Source organism: Sciurus vulgaris, assembly GCF_902686455.1.
Source record: "Sciurus vulgaris genome assembly, chromosome: 8".
Lineage (NCBI taxonomy): Eukaryota > Metazoa > Chordata > Mammalia > Rodentia > Sciuridae > Sciurus > Sciurus vulgaris.
Genome location: NC_136468.1, coordinates 139,761,312 through 139,786,746, shown reverse-complemented (window position 1 = coordinate 139,786,746; position 25,435 = coordinate 139,761,312). Strand labels below are relative to the sequence as shown.

Below are 25,435 nucleotides of genomic sequence, written 5' to 3'. Positions count from 1 at the left end.
TAGGCTGTTTGCCGAGTTTGGTTATTGTGGATCATGCTGAGATGAAAGTGGGGCTGCACATATCTTTGTAAGATATGATTTCATTTCCATCAGGTATATAACCAGAAGATGAGTTGCTCGATGACATGGCGGTTCTACTTTTAATTTTTTGAGGGACCTCTGTGCTGTTCCACGATGACTGGGTCGCTCTCCATTCCCACTGACCGTGTACAAGGGTTCCCTTTTCTTCACATCCCTGCCAGTACTTGTTATCTCCTGAGGTTTACTTTATCATATAAGTAACAAAAATTACTAGAACATCAATAGTAACTGGTAGGTTTGTACCTTTCAAACCTGAAACAAAATAATGAGCAAAAGCAGAGCAGAATTTATTCTTTAATAATCTGCCTCAATCCTCCACTCCACCGCATTTTATCTTTTGAGAAACAGATTTGTGCATATTTTGTTTTCTACTCCTGGGGTCATATTATGCATACTTGAAAATATGAAACCTGTTTAATCTATCTAGAGGTCAGACTTCTGGCAACTTCATCTCCCCATCCAGATATAAAAGTAGAAATCAGGGTGAAGCGCCTCTGAGGAGGGCAAATAACTGCCCTCACTCCTTCCTTGCAGTCAGATCAGAACGTGGCCAATGAGACCAGGCAGAAGGCCATGAAGAAGGCTTTGTTTTCTAGAATGAAAAGGTAAGGCACCTAAGAAGAGGTTTTGCCCTTTGTGCTTTCCCCTTCTTCTTGCCTGGAATCAAGACCTGAGTTCTAGACATGTAGCAGTCATTTGATGACAAGGGAGATAAAAGCCACTAGGACTAGGAAGACAGATGCTTAGGTCAATGGTGACACTGCTGAGCTACACAGACGTCTGCACAGTTTATACATCTCCTTTCTCAACATCCTGGACTTCATATTACATGAGACAACCAAACCCGTACCTGTTTAAGCCTTTTTGAAATGAAGATACTTGACATCTTAAAAATACCTTACTGCCTCTTGGATAGTTTGGCCTTTTATAGCCAGCTTCCTGCTTGTATTTCTAGGTTCAAATCTAGTCTCTCCTTCCTATCTAATGAAGAGCACTTTCTGGGCTATTCTGGTCTCAGGGCATGCATTTTCCATCTCTATGCCTTTGTTCATATTCTTTGTCTGCAATCCACCCACCCATGGTTTTCCAAACCCCTACAATTAAAGGAACCAAGACCCTCTTAAAAGAATACTTCTGTTGATTTTGAAAATGCTTAAAGATTCAAATAACATAGAAAGCTGCATAAAAGAAAGCAAAAGTTCCTCTAAATTCCATCATTCAAAAATAAATATTGTAAAGTTATGGAACATCATTTTAGAGATCATCCCTCCCTCTTCCTCTCAGAACAATGGCTATCTAGAAATAATTCTGCATGGGAATCTGATTATACCTGCTAATTTCAAGTATAGTCTGTGAAATTACAATATACTTGAATTTAACAGAATTAGAAGACACTGAATTAAAATAATTGCTTAATTTTAGCTATAACTTCCTCATGAAAAGAGTTATCTGATCCTAAAAGATCCTCCAAAGTTAAGGGGAGAAAATATTACAAAAAGTTTTAAGAGAATGGAGTTACTTTTTTAGAAAAATATTCCTATTTGAGAAATACTCTAAAAGAGAGAAAAATCTTTTATAAGTGTACTTTTATAAGTATACTTATAATTCCCTATCTCTAGTTTTTTCAAGTTGCATTATTATTTTTACTTTGCTAATATTTATATTTTTCACTTGTTTTTTTAAAGCATTTCAATGCTTATACCTTAGTTCTATATTTAAATGGATTCAACGCCAGGGCCTCATGAATGCTAGGCAAGCACTCTACCACTGAACTACATCTCCAACCCTAAAAGCGACACTTTCAATGTGAGCAAGGTAGGAGTGAAAAATAGTGTGTGAAAATAGAAATAGAAAGGCCAGGGGCTGGGGAGATAGCTCAGTCGGTAGAGTGCTTGCCTTGCAAGCAGAAGGCCCTGGGTTCGATCCCCAGCACCCAAAAAAAAAAAAAAAAAAAAAAGGCCAGGAAGGCCAGGTGTGGTGGTGCAGGCCTACATTCCTAGTTACTCAGGAAGATCACAAGTTTGAGGTCAGCCTTAGCAACTTTGCTAGACCCTGTCTCAAAATGAAAACGTAAAAGGGTTGGGATTGTAACTCAGTGGCCGGGAACTTGCCTGTCATGTACTAGGCCCCGGGTTCAAGTCCCAGCACCACGCACACTCACACACGCACACACATGCATACAAAATGGGAAAATAGTATTTGTAAGATTTCCTATAAAATAGTAAAGAAACTAAACAACCCAATAGATAAATGGGCAAAGATCACAGAGAGTTCACAGAAAAGGAAACAGAAATGACTTAAGGCTGAATATTTTCTCTGATGCTAATTCACAGTAAGGGGAGAGGCTAGGGAAGAATAGAGATACTTTGGATTAGTAGAGGGAAGTGGAGGGAGGGTGGGTTATGCGGACAGGAAGGAGAGGAGAATGAATCTGACGTTATTACCCTATGTACACATAAGACCACATGACCGGAGTGATTCTACATCACGTACAACCAGAAGAGTGAGAAGTTATACCCCATTTATTTATGATGCGTCAAAGTGCATTCATGGTATAATTACTTAGAATACAGAAATATGATTTTCAAAATGTTGGAAACACAATGTAAATCCAATATAGAAAGATCAGTTTATTTTGCTGATTTAAGAGGGAATCAGCAGAATCATAAAAAAAAAAAAAAAAAAAAAAAAAAAAAAAACCATAAATAGAAGGAAGACTAGTAGCATAGAGGAAGGGCAAAGGGGGAAGGGAAAGGAAGGGGAAGCACTAGTATTACTCATTTCATGCATGTATGATCATGTCAAAATGAACCCCACCATTATGTGTCACTCTAATGCAATAATAAAAACATTTAAAATTTCTAAAAATTGACTTTTCAGTATATAGAAGGTGTTTAACCTAACTCCTAACAAGCAACCTTTTTCAATGTTCTGACTAGCACAGTTCAAAAACTCAGGCTTTCTTAGAGGGATTATAAGTTGGTGCAACCTCTCTGAAGGACAGCTGGGCAGTACTCATTTAAATTTAAAATCCACATTCCCTTTAATGAGCTATTTCATTTCCAGGAATTTATTCTGTAGATATCATGATACGGGTGCAGAATGACATATGTGCAAGCATGTTCATGCAGCACAGTTGGTAATACCAAAGACCAGAGACACCCTTGAATGGGTTGGATGAACAATTATTCTGGTAGGTATGAGGATGGTAGATGGAGCCATGGAAAGCAGTGAGGTAGCTCTGCACGTAGTAAGATGGGACAATATCCTTAATACACTACAAGGTAAAAAAAAATGCAGAATAGTTTTTATGGTTTACTAACGTGTGTAAAAATCTCTCTGGAAGGTGAATGCACTAAAATGGTGACAGTGGGGTCTGGAGTGGGAGGATTACTTTTTATGTTCTGACTTCTGTTACATTTTCACCTTTTGAAATCCATGTTGCTTATTCAAAATAAAGAATGTACAATCTCTTTAGTCATGCTAAGTAAACATTAGGGTAGCAATTTAAATTCCCAATATTTACCACCAACTCTTTTGCTAGTGTCTCTGGTCCCTAACCTATTCTCTCCCACCTGTCTGCCTTCTTCCCCCTCCCCATTTCATCTCTAGACGGGCAGGATTCTGCTACAGTTTGTTTTCATCTCCAGATTAGCAGGATTTTGTTACTGAGCAGTTTTATGGGGGATGGAAAGCCCAGAAGGGTTGACTGAGTTTGTGAGACTTGACTCCGTCAGCTGCCTTTAACACCAAGGAGAGCCTTGGCTGGGTCACCAACTCTTGGATTTCATTTTCTTGTCCTCAGAACTCTGCAAACATTGTTCTACTGTTTTCCAGCTTGGTGTCCTCCTGAAGAGGGAGATCTGAAGACAAATGGTTTTTCTACCCCAAAGTAGACTCCTTCAGTCTATGTGTCCAAATCTTTCTTTATCCTGAGTTTGGAACTTACCCAGATTTGATTCACTGATCACTGAAGAAGGGGCTCCAGGTGCGCTCTCAGGGTTCCGCTTACAACCCTCCCAGACAGACCTTTCCTAGCACCTTGCCCAAAGCAGCAACTTCTGTCACTCCACATCCCTGTTCCTGATTATTTTTTCTGCAAAGTATCTACCTGGCATTATATCATTCAAATATATATATATATATATATTTTTTTTCTTTATAGTAGACTCATATAGTGGACTCAATAAACACCAAATCAGATCACAGAAAAATCAGAACATTTATCTCCAGGAAGGATTTCTTCAGGCATATCTTTAAATATTTTCTCCATGTATTTTGTTTTCATTTTGAGGAGTATTAATTGATATCTCTTAGATCTTCTTAGTCTTCTTGCATATATAATTTTATCTATAATCACCTTTAGAACTTTTACTTTTTGCATTTATTTGGTTTTATTACTTAAAATGATCCACCAGTGGAAATACCCTAAGTGGGTTGGTTTACTGTATTATTTTAGTGCTTGTGATATTATTTTACCCTCTATACTGTCTTTTACTCTTCTTTACCTCTTTTATTTTATCTTTATCTCTGCCCACTTGCATTTTATATCCTATCACTGTCTGTTTTCCTAAAATTTTATCTTAGAATCTTTGTAGTATCTTGCTGGAGTTTTTTTATCCTTAATTTTTTTTTTATTGTAAACAAATGGGATACATGTTGTTTCTCTGTTTGTACATGGCGCAAAGGCATACCATTTGTGTAATCATAAATCCACATAGGGTATTGTTGTTTGAGTCATTCTGTTATTTTTTCACTTCCTGCCACCCCTCCCACCCCTCTTTTCCCTCTATATAGTCCTTCCTTCCTCCATTCTTGCCCCCCTCCCTAACCCTAACTCTAACCCTAACACTAACCCCTCCCTCCCCCCATTATGTGTCCTCATCCACTTATTAGCGATATCATTCGACCTTTGGTTTTTTGAGATTGGCTTATCTCACTTAGCATGATATTCTCCAATTTCATCCATTTGCCTGCAAATGCCATAATTTTATCATTCTTTATGCTCAAATTTATTTCTTTTCCCCCCTAAGATAACTTTTTCTGTGACATATATATCTATATCTACATATATCTACATATAGATATATATGTCACAGAAAAAAAAACTATCTATATAGATATATATGTCACAGAAGAAGAAAACAAGGGGTTTTATATATATATATATAACACACACATAAACACATATACATATATTTTACACATATTTGTAAATAAATACAAAAAAATCTTTCCCTGCTTCAAAGTAATATAGACAATCCTTGAGTTTCTGGTGTTTTCTCGGGTTGCTGTTTTCCCTATAGAAATGCAGAGCTACAGCTCAGGTGGACAAAGCATTTTACGCTACAACTTATGCTGTCTCTACCACAAAGCTGAATAAGACTGAATCCTTGGCCCTGTTGTTTCTGTAACCATGTTCTTGTGGTCTGTTACTTGCAAGAAGAAAAACTTACTTTTAGATGGAAAAACTGGGCTGGGGATATGGCTCAGTTGGCAGAGTGCTTGCCTTGCATGCACAAGGCCCTGGGTTCAATCCCCAGCACCACACACACATGCACAGACACACACACACACACACACACGCAACAACAACAAAAAACACCAAAAAACAAAAAAGAAAAAACTAGTCAGCTTCAGGTCTGCCTCTTTGGGAAATGCTCAAAACCAGAAAATAATAGAACGATATTTACAGAGTTCCAAAAAAAAAAAAAAAAGAAAGAAAGAAAATATAAACAAATAATTTGTGATCAGTTAGGATGCTCTTTAATGATAAAGGCAGCTGAGATTTTTAAGCTTTACAAATTTGGGTAATACAGCCCTTTTGAGATTTTCTTAAAAAAACAAGTGAACAACAAAAAAACCCCTGCTCAGTAACAAAATCCAGCTAATTTAGAGATGAAACAAACAAACAAGAGTTAAAAACAAACATACAGAAAAAGGTTAGCTATCTGGGTCATTCTGTGCCAAATAAAAGATATTTATATTGTAAATGATTTCCACAAGCTATGCTGATGTTGATGAACCAGCATCGCCAGTGTCTACAGTACAATATTACACAAAGTGGACGCATAAAACTATAATTTACGTCAAATGAATGCAGCTCATACGAAATTCCTGTCACTGACGGGCGTGATGTGATGCTATATGAATGTCGGCCCTGTGTAGTTATCATACATCTTCACTGCCGGCAGATTTGGCAAGAAGCTAGCTCGGAATCACAGAGCTAGCATGTGAACCACTGGCAGACTGTCCTGAGGACACCGCGCTGAAGTTCCTCTAAAGTGCAGATGTTAGTCACGGGAGCAGTACGATGACGATCAGACAAGAAGGAGAAATGCTCTTGATCATGAGGCAAAAAGAGGGGGAGTGAGGAAAAGGGGAAACGATGGGAAAAGACCATCCACAGGGAAGAACCAGCACGTCACTGTGAGAGTCCTGCCGTGTCTACGCCTCTTGCGCTGTCTCGGTAAATGGCGAGGCAGCAAGCTCTAAACCAGTTTGTCATGATGAGCTGCCGGAAGAATGATTTACCATATTCCCCCACAACAGCAGTTTAAGGCCCCCTCCTCAAATATAAATTTGAAAAATTACCCGTAATAGTTCCGCTGATGTTGGCCTTTCCTGAGGTATTTTCTGCAAGCAGTAATCAACAAATCTTCTAAAGGAGTCTGTCCTGTGTGCAAATACATCAGAGGAAGATAAAATGAGGGTCTGTAGGGCCTTTGGATCAGGGAAAATTTTGTATTTTAGGAGATTTTTAAAATAAAATATTTTGGAATATCAGCAGCATTGAACTATTTTCAAGTTTATGGTATCAAAAATTAATTCTTTTGCATAATGAGTGTGAACATAGTTTCAAGTTAGTTAACATATCCATACATCTTTACATTTAAAGAAGTAAGGTCAGGGGGCTGGGGTTGTGGCTCAGTGGTAGAGTGATTGCTTAGCATGTGTGAGGCCCTGGGTTTGATCCTCAGCACCACATAAAAAATAAAATAAAGGTATTGTGCCCAAATATATCTAAAACAAAATATTTAAAAAATTAAAAAAAGAAGGTCAGGTCAAATCATAATAATATACCAGAAAATAAAAACTATATTCTATATTTATTTAATACATATTTTCCTCCTCAGAGCATCAAGCCTAAGTCTTTGTTGCCTGTTAACTCCTCCACCACTCACACATGTGAAGAGCGAGTAGAACTTGCTGTGTAAGAGACAGCGAAGCTCAGGAATGTGCTTTCTGAATAAAGATGCTTTCCCACCTTGAAAGTTCCACTTTGTCTACTCTTCCTTAAAATGGCCAGTTTTCTATACCTCTTGTGGCCCCAAAAGTTATAAAAACGTTAAAACTTTAAGTAAGGCATCTCTTTTGAATGGACAGTATATTCTCTACCCCAAAACATTTAAATATATATATATATATAAAAGACAACTGGAAAAATAATGACATCAGCGGGGGCACTTTATCTCTGCTGACAAGTGATAAGAGATGAGATGTTCAATATCGGACGTCAGGACTTGAGTGACCAGCCTGGCCAGGAAGGCAGCCAGGGCGAGTTCCCTGTGGGATTTCAGTTATTACACACATTAAGAACACAGTCAAGCCAGGGAGAGGCAGAAACACAAACTGTGTGTTTGTGTGTGCGTATGTGCACACAGGTGCACAGTTATTGCTCATGAGGTATTTGTGTCACTATAACATACAGTGGAGGAATGAAATGCTTTCTAGGTCACATTTAAAATATAATTCAATGAAAGTGTCAAATGCACATGGTGATGTTCTTAGAGATGGGAGATGACAGCAGCATCTTACCATGCACTGGACTGTAGCGTTGGGGAGTCGTTCTGGGCGATGTGATATAAGGCACTCATTGCATTCATATTGAAAAGGGGGGGCTTCCGTTCCGCTGGAAGAGGAAACAAACCTGATAAGGCCGTTCTCAAAGGCAGTCAGGCAGACAGTGAACCAAGGAGCTCCAAGCAAAGCTTTGCAGCTATATTGATAGCTCATTACTGTCATCGTGCCATGTAATCCACTTAATTTAATCTCTAAGGTCACTCCAGGATAGTCATTCAGAAGCTCTGGTCATTTATGTACACTGGCCATGTTCCTCACAGAACCCATTTCCGAAGAATGAAAGAAAAATTCCTCATGTTTTTCATGAACGTTCAAAAGACGGATCTTTACCTGTTTCCCTATAATGGGTACAAATATCTGTGTGCATGTGAACTTAAAAATATGTGTTTGCTTTAAAAATTCAGAAAGCAAATTACAATAAAGAAAAACCACCATTAACATGGAATGGGACATTTTAAACATCACTAAGAGCCCAGGAGAAATTTTCATTCAATAAACACTGTTTGGCAATTCATCCAGGTCAAAAAATTATTGGGGGAGGGTTAGAGGGAGAATTGGAAAGGAAAAGAGAATAAATAATAAGCAGGGTCTGGTCCGTTCCACTGTAAAGAGAGACTCGGGGAGTCAGGTATTTCTTTTTTTCAGTGTAGGGGATTGAACCCAAGGTCCAGCACATTTTAAGCACACACTCTGCCAGTGAACTACACCCCTAGGTCGTAGGTATTTATTTCTGGAGGATTCACCCCACCCTAGTGGAGTAAAAGATCTCTTTAGGCTCTTTCTTGATACACTCATTTGGCACGTGTTCACCTATTATTTACATAAACATACAAATCTTTCCTCTCAAAAGAAATCATGTGCTCCAGGGGAGCATGATCTTATAACCTGAATTCTTTTATTCTCTTAGTGACTTCTCCGGAATATGTAATAAAATGCTATTCACATACCAAGTGCTCTACTTGTTGACCAAGGTAAAGAAATAGGACTCTAGTTCTGAGCACAGTTAATTTTATGCTACTTATTAGTTATTATGGCACAGAAGATAAATCACCATCTTATTCCACTATGCTTACCCTAATGGATTTTTTATGCAGTCCTACTTTCTAATTCATAATCTGATCTCTGGTTTCATGAGTGCATCTTAGTTTTGAGTAAAGGCTTTACTATTAACCACTTCCAAAATGACAAATTGGGCTCATCCTATGCAGGTCTAAGAAACGGAACAAGAACTGAGGAAAGTTATTTTCACTCAGGAAGAAGAATCTGTGAAAAGGAAAAATGGTTAAAAAATAAAACACACCACCAGGATGGACAGCACTAGGAAGCAGCGGATTTTAGTCACTGGCAGCACTTGGACAGAAGGTGACTGCACTGTTCACCTGTGACACTTTGGAAGGGCCTCTTACAGTCTTTGCCAAAAGGTCTCTGTGGAGATCTCTGGAATGCGATGACCCCATGAATACTTCTTCTGGACCTGTCCGGAGGACATTACTTATACCCACACCAAACAGGTACTGGTACGATAGGGACATGAACAGTTGCCAAGTGGAAACTTGAAAGTTGCAGTGTAGACGCAGGTCTCAAGTGTAGATGGGAAAACAAACTAGTTCAGGTGGACTAAGAGGATTCTAGAGCTTGGCCTTCTGGCAACTGCAAGTGTTTTAAAACCACATGGAGCTGGGTGCAGTTGCGTATGCCTGTCGTCCCACCAACTCAGGAGGCAGAGGCGGGAGGATCGCAAGTTCAAGGCCAGCCTGGGCAACTTAGGGAAGCCCTAAGCAAGTTACTGAGATCCAGTCTCTGAATGAAAAATAAAACGAGCTGGGGATGTGGCCCAGTGGTTGAGCACCTCTGGGTTCAGTCCTTGGTACCTAATGAATAAATAAAAGTCTAAAAGCCATGTGGAACTAAGTATCCACCATGTGGTCATCCATGGTGTCTCACTGTTCTAGGACCAAGTCCAAGTCCTATACAGAGGCCCTCCCCTCTGCTCACATGGCCCTGGCTTTCTCCAGAGCCTCGTTCTGAGAAGCAACACTTTCCCCTCTCTCTCATGCCATCTTTGACTTCACTGAAAGAATCAAGCTCAATCTTTCATAAAGGCTGTTTGCTGTGTCTGAATTCCCTAAACTTCCCTTCATTTCCTGAACTTTATCTGGTTTATTATCGATTGATTAATTGATTGAGATGGAGTACTTGCTCTGTTGCCTAGGCTGGCTTCCAACCTGGGCTCAAGTGACCCTCCTGTCTCAGTCTGCCAAGTGGCTGGGATTAAAGGTGTGTGCCTCCACGCCTAGATCTTGCAATCTTTCAGATTTCATCTCAAATAAAATTTTGTTTCTACTAGGTCTTTCATTAGATTTTCATTGTGGCAAATTGTTTCTCCTTTCTACCACATATTACAACCCTAATAATTTTGTAATTCTTTTTTTTTTTTAATTTATCCATCCATCCATTTATTGGTTCATAGACATTTGGGTTTCCATTTTTTTAAACTTTTATCAAAAGTGCTGCTAATGAATATTTGTGTATAAGGTTTTTAAATTTGTTCTAATTAGTTATACATGACTTTAGAATGCATTTATGCATTTTGATAAATCATACATAAATGGAGTATAATTACTCATTTTTCTGATTGAACATGTTGCAGGATCACATCGGTCATGCAGTCATACATGCACATGAGGTAATAATGTCTGTTTCACTCTACTATCCTTCCTACCCCCATACCCTTTCCCCTCCCTTCACTCCCCTGTACCTAAACTAAATTAACTCCATTCTTACCCAGCGCCCTGCTCAACTTATTGTGAATTAGCATCTACATATTAGAGAAAACATTCGGCCTTTGGTTGTTTGGGTTTGGCTTATTTCACTTAGCATGATATTCTCCACCTCCATCCATTTACCAGCAAATGCCATAATTTCATTCTCCTTTAAAGCTGAGTAATATTCCATTGTGTGTGTGTGTCTGTCTATCTATCTATCTATCTATATGTATACATCATATTTTCTTTATCCATTCATCTGTTGAAGGACATCTAGGTTGGTTCCATCATTTTGCAATTCTACTTATTTATTTAGGTGCTGGGGATTGAATCCAGGGCCTTGTACTTTAGGCAAGTGGCCTACCATGGAGCTACATCCCCAGCCTGCAATTCTTTATTTAATGTCTGCCCTCTTTGCTAGACTTAATGAGGGCAGTGATCATGTCTATTATTTCATCATTGCATTCCCAGTGCGGAGAATAGCACCTCATCCTAATAGGTGGTACCCAAATACCTGCTAAATAAATGAATGAAGGCAAGGCAAATTAAAGCAAGGAAGAAACTCTGTCCACAAAGAATCTCAGTGCAACGAGCAGTCACAAAGTGACTTGAGAAGAGACTAAGCCTTGGGATGACGTCAGACACGATGTGATGCTTCATTTACCAGCTGGACAGGAACCCTCTCTCCCTGGCAAAAGGTTAAAAAGTCCAAGCTACTTAGAACATTGAGCTGCACAGGAGAAACAACAGGGAAAGGGGACTGAAGAAAGAAAAAAAAAAAAAAAAATGAAAGAAAGAAGAAAGAAAGAAAGGAAAAAAAAAAAGAAAAAACCCAGAAATTTAGAAAGAGGAGGATGAGAGAACAAAACAACAACAAAACTTAGTAGCAATGAGAACAGCAGTAACTCAGATCTGAAGCAGGAATGGGGAGGTCTGTAAGGAATAAGCCCTCTGCCCAAGAATGCAACAAGAAGATAGCTAGCCTCGTGTTGGTAGATTAAACTCTGGAGAAGCACGTGAGTGAGGGTATTCCAACCGCGGCAGAGGCCCATGGTCTGGGAAACATTTACTAACTGTGGGCTCTGGAAGGTCTCGCCCATTATCAAACCTTTGCTGGATGCACTATGAAATCCTCTGAGCCAGGGTGGCAGGGCTCATCACTGAGCCAGCATACTAGAGCAAGGGCTGGAAAACTAGGGCCCGTGGGCCAGATCCAGTAGCAGCCTGTCTGAGCAGTTTCACTGGAACAGACATGCCTGTGCATTTGTGTGCTGTCTGCAGAAGCTTCTCCAGGAGTTGTGATGACACGGTGGCCTGCAAAGCCTCAGACACTTTTATCTGGTCCTTCACAGAGAGCTCATCGCCCCTAATGCGGAATACGACAGTTGGCTTAGGGAGTCTACGTAAGCAGCAGAATAGGGATTGGGAGTATTTCTGAAGCCACCTTGTGATAAGGAATTCATATTTTCCTAAATGAAAGGAGAGGGTAGAAGCATAAAAAAAGCTAAGGTAACTACACTAAAAGAAAAAATAGCAGTTTCTATTTAACTTAAAGACAACGATCAAATTTTTGTGGCTGCTTCATCTGTGTTACCCAAGATCAAGGTTCAGAGAGGTCAGTTCAATGAAGTTTCAGCAAACTGCACTGCTTGGCAATGACCATGCTAAATCAGAGTGACTGGATCGAGCTTTATTTTGAGGGGGATCAAAGGGTGCCTCTCTCTTTAGATAAATACCTCTTAAAAAGGCAAAAGGTTTCTTATGAACAAATGTGGTTGACAACCTTCACAATTAATGATAATACTAATTGCCACCATTTACTGAGTGCCTACTCTGTGTCAGGCACTCACTGCCCTAGGCTGCCACTTCTGTTATTTGTAATTCTCATAAGAGGCAAGATAAGTTTTGTTCTTCCAATTCTCCAACTAAAGAAACCGAGGTTCCTCTAGGCTAGAGTGAAACCCAGTCACCAAGTGGTTAGATCAGGATTTCGACTTAATCGTGTAAGACTCAAAGGTCTGTGTTCCTTTTACTAGGCCACAGTACCTCTTCAACGACTGTTCACTTCATGATGGATAGTACTAGAATTTCAAAATGAAAAGCTGCAGTGGCAGCTTTGGAAGACTGACTATAACCCCCTGGCCCCCAAGCCACCACAGCACCTGGGGACAGATGAGAACAAGTGCCTGATGAAGAAGATCCAGGCAGAAAGGCCACATTGCAACATGTATGCCTGCGCCCCGCATGAGAACTCCTTTCTCAACACAGTCAATTTCTGCAAAGTTGATCTTCTCTGGTGAACAGTGTCCAGCGCATCAAGATTAGTTTCTTTTGAAATAATCTTAAAAAAACAGTATCTGGTGATTGGCCCTTTTCAATGTCCACCAGTTTTCAGAAAGTATTTAACTAGCTTTCCATGGAAGATGAGTTCAGCAGAAGATAATTTCTAAAACAGGCTTAAGCATGTAAGGAACTCTAGAGCTTGATCTCTGGGCAGAGGAGCAGTGGCTATAATATTACATTGTCCTGCTTTGTAATGTGACCTTGGCAATTTGATTTCTAGGTTGGGGTGTTTTTAAAAAATATACACTATTACAGAAGAGTTAGATATCGAAAAGGAAAGGGGACAACATGCTTTTCACTCACAATTCACACTTTCAGTGTAATTTCTACATTAAAAGTACAATTGAAAGTATGTTATTTGCACCTGCAATTTCATTAAACCTCAAGCATACAGAAAAATCACTGCTTAGGGTGTATCTGGAATAGTTTTTCTTTTTCATATAAAGGAAAAACAACTCTTTTTTTAACGTTTGTATTAACAAAATCAATGCTAGGGAAATGAAGATGTATGGTAAAGCTATTAAAGAGATACTGGTATGATTTATTACATTACTGATATCACTATTTTTAAATAATAAGTATCCTTGGCAAGTAACAATTTTGTGAATGTTCGTAATAGTAAATATTCACTATTATAGGTCTCTGCTTCTAAGATGTCATCTATGCTAAGATGTATAACTTTAATATACACCATTATTTTATTTTATTTATAACTTAGAGAAAATGTTGCCAATTATAAGATACTGTTGCCTATAAAATACCTCCTGCTTTTTAAAAAATATTTATTTATTTGATTGATTTTTTGATAAACATTATTTCTAAAAATATTAATTGGAAGATATTTAAGGTATATAATGTGATGTTTTGATATTCATCTACACAGTGAAGTGATATTTCTACATCTCATATAGTTATCATCTCATATAGTTACAACTTTAAGTTGTGAAAAAATTTAAGATCTATTCTCAGCAATTTCAAGTATACAGTGTATTGTTATTAACTACCACTGGCCCTTGTTGCCTCCTGGTTTTAAAGAGATGTTAAAATGTAGACTAAGAATTTGGAGGAAATATCACTATCTCAGGCAGGCTGATGATGACTAACATTTATTCAGCACATATAATACAATAAAAAACACTTGAAATCCACATTTTTATTTAATCCAGACAATTCCCATAAGGTAGGGAATCTTATTATACAAATTTCACAGTTAAAAATAACTTGAACACAATCAGAAATTACAGAACTAGAGTTAGAACTCGAGCTTATCTGACTGCAGAGTCTGTTTTTTTTAATCATGATTTGATGCTACTGCCTTTCAATTGAAAGTATATCTAATCTACTTGTAGATGACAACAATAATTTGGGAGAAGACCAAATTATTAATATGGTAATATTAATATGGTAAGAAAATGAATATAGGAAGTATATACGGAGACTGGGATAAAGCTGAGGGACAGAGCACACACAAGACTATGGTTCAATCCTTAGCATCCCTCCCCAAAAGCATATGTTCATATTCATTTGTATATTAATAGAAAACTATGGAAGGATACCCAAGACATTAGTAATAGTGATTACTGTGGATCTGGATGGGGTCGGGTAGGGGGGTGGAAAATACATGGAGAGAGTCAGGAATAGAAGAGGAAGATGCCCTTTCATTATATGTTTTTTTATATATATAGACATTTAAAAATTTCCATCTCCTAAGACAGGATCTCACCATGTTGCTTAGGCTGGACTTGAACTCTTGGGCTCAAATGATCCTCCCCCTCAGTCTCGTGAGTGCTGAGACCACAGGTGCACATCACTGTGCACACTGTGTTTTTTTGATTTAAAAACCATGTGAATCTGTTACCTAATTAAAACAAATTAAGTGAATGTTCTAATTTTTCTCCTTGGCTTTTGTTTTTTTTCACTAACATCTTTTTAATGCTAGATAAATTTCATCCTTATCATATGTTCCTCTGTTGAAAGAAGTCAATGAAGCACTGGTAATGTAATACCAAGTATCCCAGATCATCTTTGTAGGTCAAACGTTTTAGAAAACAAGAAAACTACAATCTGAGAATCAAACTGGAACTTAGAAATCCTTACAGGATCAATTTGGAGACAAAGAAAGAAAAAATTAAAGTCTAAATTTAGAAAATCAGACAAAGAATTTTTCAAAAACTGATTTCAAACTTAAAAAAATTGATTTAAAATTTATAAATATCTAGATAAAGGCAGGGTTATGAGCCAGCTCATCCTGGCTTTGGAAGGCCAATTGTGCACTCCTTTTCTCAAGTTCACATCTCGTGAACAGCACACTGATAGCTTAGAAGTTCCACAGTGGGAATATTTACACGGGGGGGAACTGGTCAATGGTACAAATCAGCAGCCCATTCCACCACCAAGAGTTTCATTTGTTAAATTTACTAGTTGGTAAATTTGTTGAATTCACCACTGGGTAAAGGCAACTTCAAGATATACTGAAGTTCAAAATATAAAACTGGAGAAGTGACTTCATGGTAGTTTAGACAATTTTACAAACAATATTTTGGGGAACAATTTGATGGGTGATGTATTTTCTAATACAAAGTTTCTCCAAGGTTGCACTCTGTGTGGGTCATATACAGTTTTGGAGTGCAGATTTAGAAGCTGCCTATTATGTTTTTTGATTTCCTTCTTCAAATTGAAGTATAAATTAAAGTAATGGGTACTAATGTAAGGATGGGACGCATATTACTCATAGTATGGAGAATGAATGTTTTTCAAATATTAGTAATGTCTTATATTTTCATGTTTGTTTATACTTATCTGTTCAAATTCCTTTCGATTAATAACATGAAAATGCAGTGGAAAGCAAACTTCTATGTTATATAAGAGCACAGAAATATCTATAATAAATTCACATTGCTTGGCACACATGCAGCAGTTAAATAAATAATAAATAATAGCTGGATGAAGGGCCAGGAGGGTCATTCAGTGGTAGAGCACTTGCCTAGTATCTACAAGGTCCTGAGTTCAACACCCGGATCCACCAAAAACAAAACCAAACCAAACAATAGCTGGATGATTTAACTGACAATCATATGGAGTGATTCTCAAAACAAAACAAAACAAAAACAACTCTTTACTCACCCAGTTCGATACAGGTGATACCGAGTGACCAAACATCAACCTTCCCGTCATACTGTCCTTCATCCATAGCTAAGATCACTTCCGGAGCCATCCTGCCAAACAAAATGTGCAAAAGTCAAGTTGTAAATTTAAAAAAATATATTTTTTATAAAGTGATTCAAGGAAGTGACAGTTCTTAAGGATATTTAATATTTTTTTATCTGATAGATTTTCTTATACAAATCATTTTAAAAAACAATATTCAAAATATAAGTATATTTAATGATCTACATGAAGTGACATTGTTTTTAATAAATCCTGATTCCATACTTTACTATTAGTTTGATCATGGGTAAGTTATTTAACCTATCTGTACATTGGTTTATTCATCTATAAAATGGAAAGAATTCTAGAAGTTATAGAGATTCAAAGGATTAATATACATGAAATACAAAAAATCATTTATTGTATTTTTTGGTTCTAGGAATTGAACCCAGGGCACTCTATCACTGAGCTACATCTTTAGCCTTTCAGATTTTTTATTTTGAGACAGGGTCTCACTAAATTGCCCAGGTTGCCCTTGAACTTAAGATCCTTCTGCCTCAGCTCCCAGCTAGTGGGATTAAAGGTCTGTGCCACTGTGCTCGGCAAACAAATAAATTAAACAATATGAAAGACATTTTATGGGATAGTATCAAGCAAAGTCATTGCTATTCCAAAGATACTACAACTTATAAAACAAATAGGTCATGGTAATGGATGTCACATCACATGCTTGTCCTTAGCACATTTTCATTAGGGGCAGGGGCTGTATCAGGTTGGGTACGCTCTGAGCAGAACTGTGTTCTATTACTAGGTATAAACAGTTGCTTAGTAAATGCTATCTGACTATGAGGGGAAAAATTTAAATGGCAACTGAATTTTTTAAGTGTTATGGTTTGGATATAAGGTGTCCCCCAAAAGCTCACGTGTGAGACAATGAGAGAAGGTTCAGGGGAGAAATGACTGGGTTATAAGAGTCTTAATCCAATCAGTGAATTAATCCCTGATGGGATTAACTGAGTGGTGACTGAAGTGGTAGCTTGTGGCTGGAGGAGGTGGGAATTGGGGCGTGGCTGTGGGTATATATTTGTATCTGGCAGTGGAGTCTTTCTCTGTTTTCTGATCACCATGTGAGCTGCTTCTCTGTGCCAGACTCTTCCGCCATGATGTCCTGCCTCACCTTGAGCCTCGAGGAATGGAGCTGGCTGTCCATGGATTTAGACCTTGGAAACCATGAGCCCCCAAATAGACCTCTCCTCTATAATCATGCTGGTCGGGTCTTTTAGTCACAGCAGCGAAAAAGTTGACTAAAACAGTAAGTAATTTTGCAGGGATATGTCATTTTCCAAGATATAATGAAATTCTAATGTGTCTATGAAATAAAAGAAAGGAATCTGGAATGGAATAGGGCAAAAACTTGGAGAGGGAATGCCATGCCAGTGAAGCAACAAAGACCAGAACTGGGATTTCTTTCACTGGAAGGTAACACTTGTGCTTGGTGGTTAGCCAGAGAAGACTAAAGAAGTCTTCTTTTCCTTAGCTGGAGACTGGTCCAAGAGAAAGGTTAAAGTAAAAAAAACCTCAAATGAAATAAAAAACCTGAGCTCGGTGGATGCATTGATAGTCCTGCTCAGTTTACACATGGTGACATCAACCTCACTGGAACAATTTATAGTGATTTTTATACTGAGAGTGTTTCTTTTTTTTGTAACTAAGTTTTCTAACCCTTTCAAATGAAATCTGCCTTTGGGGCACATGGGTAAGACAAAACAAAATGAAACAAAACCATTACTGGGTCTGGTGGCACCTGTCATCCCCGCTATTTGGGAGGCTGAGGCAGGAGAATTACAAGTTTGAGATCAGCATTGGCAACTTAATGAGACCCTGTTTCAAAATTAAAAACAAACAAATGAAGAAACAAACAACCCCAAAACCAATGCCAGGGAAAATGATGTCATAGTGCTAACTTACATACCAGTAAGGAGTGCCTACAAAGGAGTTGGCAGGAGAAGCCATTGAGGCAGATCCAAAATCAGCCAGTTTCACCTGACCTGGTTCTGTTAGGAGAATATTTCCTGCTTTAATATCTCTACAGGAAAAAATAATAGGGTTAGAAAATTACTTTTCAATTTTGATTATGGAATAGGTCAGAGCATGCAATTAATAAGACAAAAAGTTTATTAAAAAAAATAACTTAGCCAGAAGGGGATTTAGCAATGACTGCATAATATAAGGGGCCCAGATTCCTGGGTATCCTCGTGGATAGGTAGTCATTACTTAAAGGTGAGGTTTTCTTCAGAGGGAGGGAGCACAGTGAGGAAAAGGCAAAGGTGGCAGACAAGGAAACCTCACCAGCTGCTACACTGATAAAAGCACATTCTTGAATGCTAAATCCCGTCACCAACAGTATTCCTTGTGCTGGGAAGATCGGTGATATTTGTAACTGTCTTTTTTTTCCTCTCCCAAATTCCATGACATTTTTGGAACCTAAATAAACCTGCAACAACTCTATTGACTACCTAACCAATAGTCCTCAGCTGCACACATACCTTTTCTTTCTTGCCTGTGACCCTTTCTCTCTGCCTTTAATTGTAACTGCAACTCTAAGGCATTTGAGGGTACATGTTATATAGAGGGTGTTATTTAAAAAATAACACCATACAGTAAAAAGAAGACCCTGAAAGATCAAAACAAACAAGGATTAGGGGTTAGGAAATTGCATTTCTCTTGTATTACTACAATGAATCTCAAGTGGTCACTACTAAAAATATTAGATGTTTTATGCAGCAAAAAGTTTCTAAAATATGATTTTAAAAAATCATTCTTCAGTATGATAATTTAGAATGAGAAGATGTGGATGTACTCCTCCTCCTCCTTTTTTTTTTTTTTTTTTAAAGACATGAGGTGCAATGAATACTAGGAACCAAGAGTTGTAAGTTGATGGGTCATGGAAAGATAAAACAGAAAATGAGGAAAACTTATGTCATGTTGAAAATGGTCAGGTTCGAATGCTTCCAAAACAACTTTTATAAAAACTTCCCGTGTAAATTCAGTTACCTTCCTCATGATGACTCTAGGCATTGGCAGAGAGAACTAAAAAAAAAAGCATCATTTATTTCTCTTTATAACAGAAAAATACCTTTTCTCTCTTATTTTCAATTAAAAGTCTGAACTGCCTCAAATAAAAATAAAAATCTGAGATATGGTCTTCATTTTAAAATTTAAAGCACATTCTTTAATTTTTTGTGTGTTTTCAACTTCTTTTACACAGTAAAGAAGATAATGTATTATACAGAATAAACAGTAAATCAAGGTGCAGATCCAAGGTGATAATGACACTCCCAAACTGAACTTTAGGTCTCAATAACAGCAGCAAAATTGTCATGAGTGAACATTCAGTAATGACATCTTGGTACCAAATAAACACATTTGAAAGAAAAGTTGTAAACTCCATAGATATCATGGTTAATGTGTTTAATCAATAGTTATCGGACATGATTAGGTACATTCTTTGTCTATTTACTTATTTATTCAGTGGTGCTGGGGTGGAACCCAGGCCTCACTCATGCTAGGGAAGTACTCTGCCACTGAGCCACACCTCCAGCCCACAACACTTCATCTTTATAAATAGGCCACATTCCAGGCGGATTTGCTGCACCAGTCTTAAGTTCTGCTTTCGCAGTGCTAGTAACTGGTGATGGTTCCCTTAGGGGGACTGAAACAGAAGCAAAAGGGGGAACTATGACCTAATAGTTTCACTTCTTCCTAGTAAATGCCAAGTGTTTCCTTTTGTTTGTGAGCCAAGTCAGATCCTTTATATCTAGTGAATGTTCCACTACTTCCACTATTCAGTACAGTAACTGCCAGGAGCTCTTTACCGAGGGAAGCAAAGTTTGGTAACAACATCTTTCTTTAGGAGTGGTTTGTAGAGAGAGAAGAGTAGGGTTATGGAATATATGATAGGGGCTGGGGTGTAGGTCAGTGGTAGAACACTTGCTTAGTATGCATGAGGCTCCTAATCAATCCCCATCACAGGGGAAAAAGAGAAAAGAAAGAAAAGAAGAAAAGAAGGAAGGAAGGAAAGAAAGAGAAAGAGAAAGGAAGGAAGGAAGGAAGAAAGAAAAGGAAAGGAAAGGAAATAAAATAGACAATAGAAGCCCAGGATGATTGCATTAGGAGTTAGGAAATCTGAGTTTCAGTCCTTATTCTATTACCTAAATGCTATGAAGTTATGAGCAAGTTATTGAAATCTTTCTGAATCCCCATCTCTGCCTCCATTGAAATGAAGATTATATCTTTCTAAGTTCATATCTACGTGGACTATAGAAATGAAAAATATTTTAAGGGGATGAAACATCATCTATTTATTCTAAGTAACCTGTCATTTACAATAGGAAAGGCAGAAGGAACTCAGCCAAGAAATAAACATATACCAGAAAGGTTAATTTTCTTTTCTTCTTGACATAACATTCAAAGGTCACTGGACCCTTCATCAAATTTCCCTGTAACACTCACACTCAGCCTGGAAGATAGCTACCCACAGAGCAGAGAAGACAAAGGTGTGGATATATGGGAGAGACTAGGAGATGCGAGCTAAATTCTGGCAACCTTATTCCTTCCATTTTTTTGCTTCCCATAAATCCTTAGGCACCCTAAAAATTGGAGCATGCACTAATTTTCAAGGTTTCTGGAACAGACAGAGTCCTGTAGCTGCAGTGAAAATGGAAGTGATCTCTAATCTTACCTATGAATCAATGCATGAGAATGTAGGTAGGCTAGTCCCTGCAAGGCACCATGAGTAACGGCAGCGATCTCCACTTCCTGAAGTGGTTTCTTATGAACTGAGGAAGGAGGAAAAAAAGGTCAGAAGTAATGACCAGTCTCATTGCTCTTTTCATTATCTTATACAGCTATACCAGACTGAATTAGCTACTTTCCCAAATGACAATTTGGGAACACATTTACCTAAATACAGACAATGTGTATATTTTCTCTAGAAAAGCAATAAATGATCAGATAACAGGAAAACCAAGTGCATTAAAACAACCCAACTCTTCAAGACAAAATAAAATAAACAAAGCCTGATATTCATTAAGTGATGCGTTGTTAATTTACTTGTCAGTTGCAAATCAACATCACATTGATTCCAACTACCCAGGCTCATATTTATCAGTACCTTCTGACATTTTAAGTGCCTGGAATGGTCCAGGTCATATTATTCCCCCTGCCACAAAGCCATCTATAATTACCCCCTCAAACTACAGATTTGCATTATTTGTGAAAGCAGTTAATAAGCAATTTCTATCCAGAGATAAAGAATGATAAAAGACATTTTTTAAATGTAAATTTTTAACATAGCCTCCAGTTATAATAGCATTTCCAGAGGAGAACTGGGTCACATGCAAGGCTGGAAAGGGTTAAATATAATTTGGTAACACCTACCTCTCTTTAATACATACACAGGAATTTAGTGTTTTTAGCTACACACACTGTATCACGTTAACCAAACATTTAAGTAGTACCTTCCCTAGATGGGCCATAAGCTAAACAGCAGGAAAGCTGCCACTGTTACTCAGACACTTTGAGTGATGCTGTAGAGATGAAGTTTGCATAGCTTATCCACACGACCCTTAGGGTTAAGTCACTATCTAATCACTAACTGCACTTAAATGTAGGAGGATATAACATTCTGTTTAAGGTGAAACAGAGGAGGGTCTAGTGCTTTTATTCTCACCTTCTAACAAATCAGATGCTGAGCCTAAGCAATATTCCATCACCAACTGTAACAGATTAAAAAAAAAAAAAAAAAAAAGACAATAAGGGTTAAGAAATAACTGCTTATTAACCAACCACCCAACCAACCAACTGAGAAACTCAGAATAGTACTAGGAGAATAAATATCTGACTCACCTGAACCTGTATCACTCTGGTTGTCTGACATTAATTGATTTTTATTGTTTTCAACATCTGTTTTTGTTACTACTTACTTCATTGGCCTAAGACTGTAAGGGGCTGGATATAGAAATATTCACTGTCAATGGTCAAGCTGAGTTTGGCAATTTATTTATTTGCCAATTTCCACACCAACTTATTTTTAAGAGAATTTAAAGTGGCTAGGTTGTATTACAAATTAAAATTTGTCACTTAGAAAGTATTAAAAATTACATGAGCCAGTAAAACCTATACTGGGAAATAATAGCTGAAATACCTACATAAGGACCTGCGTTCAATGCCCAGCACCAAAACCAACCAACCAACTCCCCAAATCCAGTAAGTAGTGACACCTTCTCTTCACATTTTAAAAAGTTCTACATGAGAAATACATCTTGGGTGGAGCTCAGGGATGTAGTGCTTGCCTGGCATGTGTGAGGGTATGGGTCTGCTCCCCAGCACCTGGGGGTTCTGGGGGATGTGGCCTACTGTCATTACCTTGAATCCCTGAGAGAGATAGGATGTTTTAATTTGGGTCTGGAGACATTTCTATTAAAATACCAGGGATATTTCTTGACACTCTTGGGACAGTTTCTTAAATCAAAAATAAGGAAACTTTTTTTTTATTCTTTTAGGTATTTTAGGTGTCCCAGACAGCTGATTTGTAGCCAAGTCAAAACTATGAATGCTCAGGGACCAATCTCCACTCATATACATGCAAGTACACACACTCCCAATAATTAACATTTTGTTATTTTAAAAACCAGCACATGCTCATTATGAAATATAAATGTCCTATAATCAACTAGACATAACTAATATCAACTTACTGATTCTTTTCATTTTTCAACAAATTAATGTGAAAACATATTTATATATTATCCACCTTGCATTACTGCAATAATTTAGAATATTACAAGAAGTTTAGAAACTTGATTATGGTTCTCTGCTTGACATAAACAATAGATACAAAAACATTTGTTTTATTTCTTATTGAGAAATTAAAGATTGCACATAAGTAAAGATTATAATGAACACTACCCTGTGTGTCTCATTTTTTCTTTAATCATCTTTGATGGAAATTTAAAAAAATTGTGTCACATAATTTTCTAATTTTTTTGAACTGAGTAACTGGATACACATACACAACTTCCTTAAACTGAATATACAAAATAGGAATACTGGTGATCCTTGACTTACAAGAGGGTCATGTCCTGATAAACTCATTGTAAGTTGAAAATACTGTAAGTCACAATGCATTTAATACATCTAACTTACTGAACACTACAGCTTAATAATGCTACACTGTAGTCTCCATTTACCCACAGGTTTGCTTTCTGCTGTTTCAGTTACTCACAGTCAACTGGGGTCCAGAAATACTAAATGGAAAATTCTAAAACTAAACAATTCATCAGTTTAAAACTGTGCATCACTCTGAGTAGCAATGTGAAATCTCTCATTGTATGGTTCTCTCCGGAAGTTGAACCATCCTTTTGGTCAGAGTATCCATCCTGTATATATTATCCAACCATTAGTCACTTAATAGCCATTTTGCTTATCAGATCAACTGTCACAATATCACAGTATTTATGTTCAAGTAATTCTTCCAAGTAATTCTATCTTACTCAATAATGAATCCCAAAGTATAAAAGTTGTGATGCTGGCAATTTTATTGCAATATACTTTTGTAAAGCTTTCTTTATTAGTTATTGTTTTTAATCTCTTATTGTGCCTGATTTATGAATTTGAGCTAATTTATAAATTAAACATTTGCTCTGCCTGATCAAAATCCCTTTCCAGACTCCTTCAAGTCAGCAGAGGTACAAGAAACACCATAATACTATCTGTGTTTCAGGCATCTACTGGGAATTTTGGAACATATTCCCCATGGATAACAGGGGACTACCATACTACACAGAATACTGGTTGTTTACCCTTGTGATCATGAGGCTGACAGGGAGATGCAGCTTGCTGCCATTGCCCTGCATTATAAGAAAGTACTGTATTGCATACTACTTGCCCTGGGAAAAGACAAAAATTCAAAATTCAGAGTGTGGTTTCCACTGAATGTGTACTGGGTTTGCACCATTGTAAACTTAAAAAATCTTAAGTCAAACCACTGTATGTCAAGTACAATCTACACAACTGTAAAGCTGAATAGAATGAATAAGTAGGTTTAGTATATATACTTTTTAAATTCTACTTTAAAAACCTCAGCATTTTTTCCGCAAATATTTGTTTCCCTGTTGTTCTATAACACAGGGGCAGCCAGCATGGATGCATGCTCCTTACATAAGGCAGCTCTAGCTGCTTTGCCTTATATTATTAGGTCTGCTTTCTAGCTTCCCTGACGTCTTCCTTATGGGTAAATTATTCTTATGCCTGTTTGCATACATGTTTCTAGCAGCTCAGTTCCTAAGAGGTCATTTTTATAAAATTAATTAATTATTATTATTAGGTTATTGGGGATTGAACCCTTGGGTGCCTTACCACATCCCAGCCCTTTTTATTTTTTAGTTTGAGGTAGGGTCTTGCTAAGTTACCCAGATTGGCCTTGAACTTACAGTCCTGCCTCAGCCTCCCAAGTCTCCAGGATTATAGGCATGTACCACCATACCTGGCCCTAAAAGCACCTTCTAATTAGTCCATCCAATCAGTTGTAGACAGAAACCAGGTAACCAAGCTTATTAGCACTCTACATAAACTAAGAGTAAACAGGTTTTGAACAAGAGCTCACAGGATTTTCTGAAGATTTCAAACTTGAATTTTGTAACATTTATTCCATGTGATTTAAGTTCATTTCTAGACTACTTCAAGTTTGCTGAGGTGCCAGAGAATAATTGATTTCCAGATAAGAAGATGCTCCTTTGGTTAATTTCTTCTGTTCAAGATGGGAGTGATAGTTCTAGATATCTTAAAGATTGCTTGAACAGAAATGTTTAAGTGAATGGCTTGGGAACAAAGATGCCATTCCATTCCTTAATTAGAGATCATGTATAGGAAAGGTCTCAGTACATGCTAAGAGCTCAATAAATGATAGTTAAACTGGGTTTTGAGTGAGGATGTGAAATCTGATAAAGTACCAAGTTTAACATTTTCATGTTCTAAACAGTGCCTCATGTGCCTTAAAAACAGAAATACAATCATATCAAAACATATTAAGAGTGGAACAAGAGACTGTTTCACTTTAATCATTTGGTAGGTTCTGTTTAGTAAATATTACAGAGTCATTACAATGGCAAGTTTCAGTTTTGTAGTGAGTTGGAGTGAGGGGTAAGAAATGGCAGCGATAAAGATCTAGGGTGAGG

At 37.6% G+C, this 25,435-nt stretch overlaps 1 protein-coding gene across 7 annotated transcripts in view; it reads right to left on the bottom strand.

The window, feature by feature from the left end:
* The window catches only part of TAOK3 (TAO kinase 3), a 210,843-nt gene that overhangs the window by 45,418 nt on the left and 139,990 nt on the right, over window positions 1-25,435 (bottom strand). For all 7 annotated transcript variants that reach the window (XM_079151550.1, XM_079151548.1, XM_079151553.1 and 4 more), the window contains 6 exons: window positions 21,931-21,976; window positions 20,941-21,037; window positions 18,172-18,285; window positions 16,176-16,267; window positions 7,900-7,993; window positions 6,676-6,757 (listed from right to left, as the gene is read on the bottom strand). In XM_079151550.1, the coding sequence (XP_079007676.1) occupies window positions 6,676-6,757; window positions 7,900-7,993; window positions 16,176-16,267; window positions 18,172-18,285; window positions 20,941-21,037; window positions 21,931-21,976 (525 nt within the window). The remainder of the gene's footprint in view (window positions 1-6,675; window positions 6,758-7,899; window positions 7,994-16,175; window positions 16,268-18,171; window positions 18,286-20,940; window positions 21,038-21,930; window positions 21,977-25,435) is intronic.